The sequence below is a fragment of the Saccostrea cucullata genome, unplaced genomic scaffold (assembly GCF_032062105.1).
Source record: "Saccostrea cucullata isolate Sc308-1 unplaced genomic scaffold, CSIRO_AGI_Scuc_v1 ctg12232, whole genome shotgun sequence".
Taxonomy (NCBI): Eukaryota; Metazoa; Mollusca; class Bivalvia; order Ostreida; family Ostreidae; genus Saccostrea; species Saccostrea cuccullata.
The window spans coordinates 1-4,784 of NW_026922118.1; the positions used below are offsets into that span (position 1 = coordinate 1).

Consider the following 4,784-nt stretch of genomic DNA (forward strand, 5'->3'; position numbering starts at 1 on the left):
GGCTAGTGATCTATTTTCATTGATTTTATTTCATTGTTTTTTAAATTGTAGAATCGTCTGAAGCAACAGCCATGATAATAACTGTTGACGAATACAGCAGAGATATTTCCCAGCTGACAAGCTTACTGCAAAGTCGGAAAATAAAAGTCGTAACTGCGGAGTCCTCCTCTTTGGAAAATTTGAAGAGCCGTCACGACTGGTTGGAGAAAACAGTGTCCAGCAGCAACCATTACATCTTTATCGTTAACAAACAAATGGATGAAATATTCAAAGCAAAATTTAACGAACCACTGAAGGAAAAGACGGAAATTTCAAGTAATTGGTCGACAGAGTATGAGGGTGGGGCATGCGCATATACGATAGTTTTGATTAGAAATGAATTCATTAGAAGCTTGACAAATTCCGGAAGTTCACTCAAATCTTGTCATCTTGTGAGTTTTGAGGAAGATGATGAAATGATCCTTTCACAACTGAAGCACAAATTCAGTTTATTTCAGTGCATCAAAACACACTGCTACAACCTGTACTCTAACAAGCAATTCAGATATAATGCAGCATGCCGTATAATAAACAATATCAAGAAAACAGAAAAATCGAGAGACAGCAAGGCTGCTCATCAAATCTCATCAGGCAATCATAAGCAGACAGTAAATGACTTGGATATCGAAAGTGCCTTTTTATCTGTAAATATTTCTTCAAAGCATTGCTTCATTCCTCTATCCACAACTGAAGACACGGATTCAGGATCAGATCTGGATGTCACAAGTGATTTGTTGGAAAAATAGACCTAGAATGGACCTAGGTTAAGAATATCTTATTTAAACTAGCTGGGGAAAATCTCGTGTTTCGATATTATGTGTTAAGAAGTATTTTTTTAATAGGTATTAAGTAACTTGTGGAGTTAATTAATATACAAGTTAAAGTTTTTTTATTGTTTGATATTTTTAAACCCTATATCTTGTTATCTTTTATGTTGATCTTTTGTATTGTTTCGTAGCATTCTTACTGTAGTGTGAATATTCCTATTTAAGTTCGATTCTCGATGTATCACCTGCTGCTAAATCAGCACAACATTTAGTTCAATCCTGTTTGGATTTAAAACAAAACTTTTGCTTATTATAAATTAACCATTAACGCTTTAATTGTTTTGTTTCATAAGGTTTTGCAAAAGCAATTACACATGTAGTAATTTGTACATTGTTTTAATAGATATCATGTACTTAAGTATGACAGAGAGATGTCTAGTCATTTCAGCATAAAAAATGCAGCTTACATATTATTCTAATAAAGTAACATGCATTTAGCCTGCTATATTATTACAACAGTTTACAATTTATTTTATTTTTGAAACATGAAAAATACGCATACAGTTTAACTGAATATTGCCTAATCCCTGTCTCTGATTTATTATCTAATTATTTTTAATTATGATCGTTGCTTCGAAATTAACTAGTCAATAAATGAAAAATAAATAATTAATAATATACTTGAATTATACACAGTTATATGTCTCCGGGAATAGATACATGTATACGTATTGGTGTATCCCCAAACACAGGTCTCAATAAACAAATCTCATCAGAAATACAATTTATATTATTAAATTTTAGCACACTCTTTAAACTTGTTTTTCACTTTTTTAACTTTTTATTTTTTATTACTGAATGTTTTATTCAATATTTTTAGATTTGTCTTGTTTGTATCAATAACAACAATTTATTTAATATCGTACAATTTTTTATTTCCTTGACGGTTTTGATTTAATTCTGTGTGATACATGTATTCTTAATTAATGAAGTGTATTTGTATATGGTTATTTATTTTTAACAAACATGATTAACGTAGAATTTCTTTTTTGCTGTATTTGCTTAATTTATATTATACCATTTCTTTTCAATATATTGCAAATTTTACTGTGTTCTGTTTTGTATATGTCCCTTTATATACTAATATAAAATGATTTTTCAAACTGTGTTCACTTTTTGCAATTGATGAGTTTATGATGTGTTCTAAAGCATAAGATTGTTTGTTTTTCTTTCAGCATTTATTTATTTACAACTTAAATTGTGTTCAAAGTGATTAATATGCTGTTAATTGTTGAATTACATGCATAGGTATTTTAAATACTATGATTTGTATCAGTACATTTTACTTTATAAAAGTTCTAAACGTATATACGAGGGGTATTTAAAAATAATGAATATTTATTTGTTGTATTCTATTCAACAAAATTATCACAGATTCAGCTCATCACAGTCCTTCAAAATACTCTCCTTTCACTTTTATACATTTTTTCAGTCTTTGAATCCATTTCTGAAAAGCCGATTTATAGGCCGATTTCAGGGATACCCTTTAGACACTGGTATAGCGCACTGCCTACAGCCTGGCGGCTTTCAAATCTTCGTCCTCTTAAGGCATCCTTGATCGGTGGACTTGCAAAGTCACAAGGGGATAGGTCAGGGCTGTATGGAAGATGCGGTAAAGTTTTAATGCTCATCTCTGTCAAATATTCGGTAACAATCGAGGCTTTGTGGGCTGGTGCGTTATCATGTTGTAAATGTATACCATGGGTTCCAGTGCGAGGGCGGGTCTCTTTATAATGTGACACAACTTATGTTAACACTTTTTCTTTGTAGAATTTAGCAGTGACACTGGTAGACTCTGGGACAGGAATTTGTACCACGGGTCCCTTCGAATCAAAGAAAATAGCATACATAACTTTCCGCACTGTGCGGCTACGCCGTGCAATTTGTGGCCTGTCCTTGACATCAGTCACCCAAACTTTAATGTTTCGTTTTATTTCTGGTTCGAAAAAGAAAATCCATGTTTCGTCACCTGTGACAATTTCGTTTAAACGCCTGAAATCGCAATGTTCATATTTTTTTAATAACTGCCGACAAATTTCTACCCGTACCCTCTTCTGCTCATCCATAAGAATATGGGGGACCCATCGAGCACAAACTTTTTTCAACATTAGTCTGTGTTTTAATATTTCAAATACTGCTCGAATTGATCCCAGTGAAAGATGGAATGCCATTAACGGTGTATCTTGCATCAGTTTCAATAATCTGTTCACACAGTGTCAATTTCATTTTTGGTGATGGCGGGAGGTCCGTCTTCCGCTGCGAGGGTGAGTGTGCAAGCGTCTGCTGACCATTGTTTTGAAATGAGCATACCATCTAGAACAGTTCAATACAGGAATTACAGAAGGTCCATAAACTTGTTCAAATCAGCTTTAATTTCTGCGGGGTATGACCGAGAAGCGCCCTTGCTTCTACAGTATGCCCTTTGCTCTAATTGTTTTGGAACTTCACTTGCCATTGTTTCGTGCTAAAGTGTCGCAGACGTCGTTTACGTCACATGTCAAGATCTCGGGTTCGCGTTATTTAAAAAAAATCAATTTATAAACATTTTGTAGAAAATTGATTAAATTTTAATTTTCTTCAATGAATTTTCCTTAAAAACTATGTTTAACATTTTTTATTATCTAATATTCATTAATTTCCAAATGCCCCTCGTATAATTCTTTTTCTCAGAATCTTTAATCAACAACAGTGTTGTTAATTATCATCGATGATGTAACTTTATGCATGTCTTTTTAATTATAAATTTATTATAAGTTTTGTCTCTGTTACATGTATTCAAAACATTAAAATCTATTGTTCAAAAACAATGATATGGGTAAATTATAATCAAGGATAATATGAGGTAAAAAAGGATTGTGAAAGAGAACAATGCGACAGAGACATATATGTCGACATCTATAAGATTATATATCTAAGGTAAAACACCATACTATATCATAGTTTACGCTTAATTTAATAGGAAACATGAAACATATGTAGATAACAAACAAAACATCAGAGGTGAGATCTGGTGCCATATAGGAGTGAGCATCCCCTGCCGACCGGTCACACTCGCCGTGTGCATCTTGTAATGATCGGGAAATAACGGAAAAATCTGTCGTAAATTCAGTGTATAGTTAATGGACTACTCGGTTACTCGTTTACATAAAATTTAAATTTTAACATGTTTAAATTAACATGCAGGAAAGACGTAAAGGACCATATTCAGTAATGACCAACATTTGCCAACAAAATAAGACTTTGATGGAGAAATATATAATTATGCTATAAAAGAGGGGGAAACCTGCAGACTTCAAAGCACTGAATATTTCCATAAATCACGACGGCATATATGTTTGATATCAGAAAAATGACGTTTATTTCAATTTTTATGATTTCTACAGAAAAAAAGGTGTATATTACGTCGATATTTTGAGTTTAAGTCACTGGGCGCAGGTTTGCTCTAGCTCAATATTTTGATTTAATATGTTGAATGATAGTATCAATGATATGTTTAAATATTGCTCTAAAGCAGACCTGCGCTCTATAATTTTGATTGAAAAAATTGAGCAAATTTTGGCAATTTTTTCCTCTTTCTGAATAATAATTCAAAATTCGAATACTTTGTGACGTCATGAAAACAAAAATTGTCAATAACCTACTTAAAAAAATATTATACGTTTTGTTAATTTAGATTTCTCATACAATTTATACAATTCATTTCAAGAGTGCATTTCAAGAAAGATTTGAAAGATTTTCAAAATATGACTTTTGATGGGGGAAAAATATGCAATTTGCCAAATACGAGGGTTGTCCAAAAAGTTCGTGGACAGTGACGTTTTTGTTAAATGAATGGTTCTGTATAATTCTACTGTATATGAAAATATTTCTTATGATAAACCAAGTCAGAATAATTTAATTTTTATTGATGAAAGTTAA

At 32.1% G+C, this 4,784-nt stretch overlaps 1 protein-coding gene across 1 annotated transcript; it reads left to right on the forward strand.

The window, feature by feature from the left end:
• Positions 1–44: 44 nt before the first annotated feature.
• LOC134261221 (uncharacterized) lies at positions 45–1,884 on the forward strand (the record flags this gene model as incomplete). The annotated part of the gene is made up of 1 exon (XM_062743679.1): positions 45–1,884. A coding segment is annotated over one exon (741 nt), but the record flags the coding sequence as incomplete, so codon positions are not given.
• Between the last annotated feature and the right edge of the window lie 2,900 nt (positions 1,885–4,784).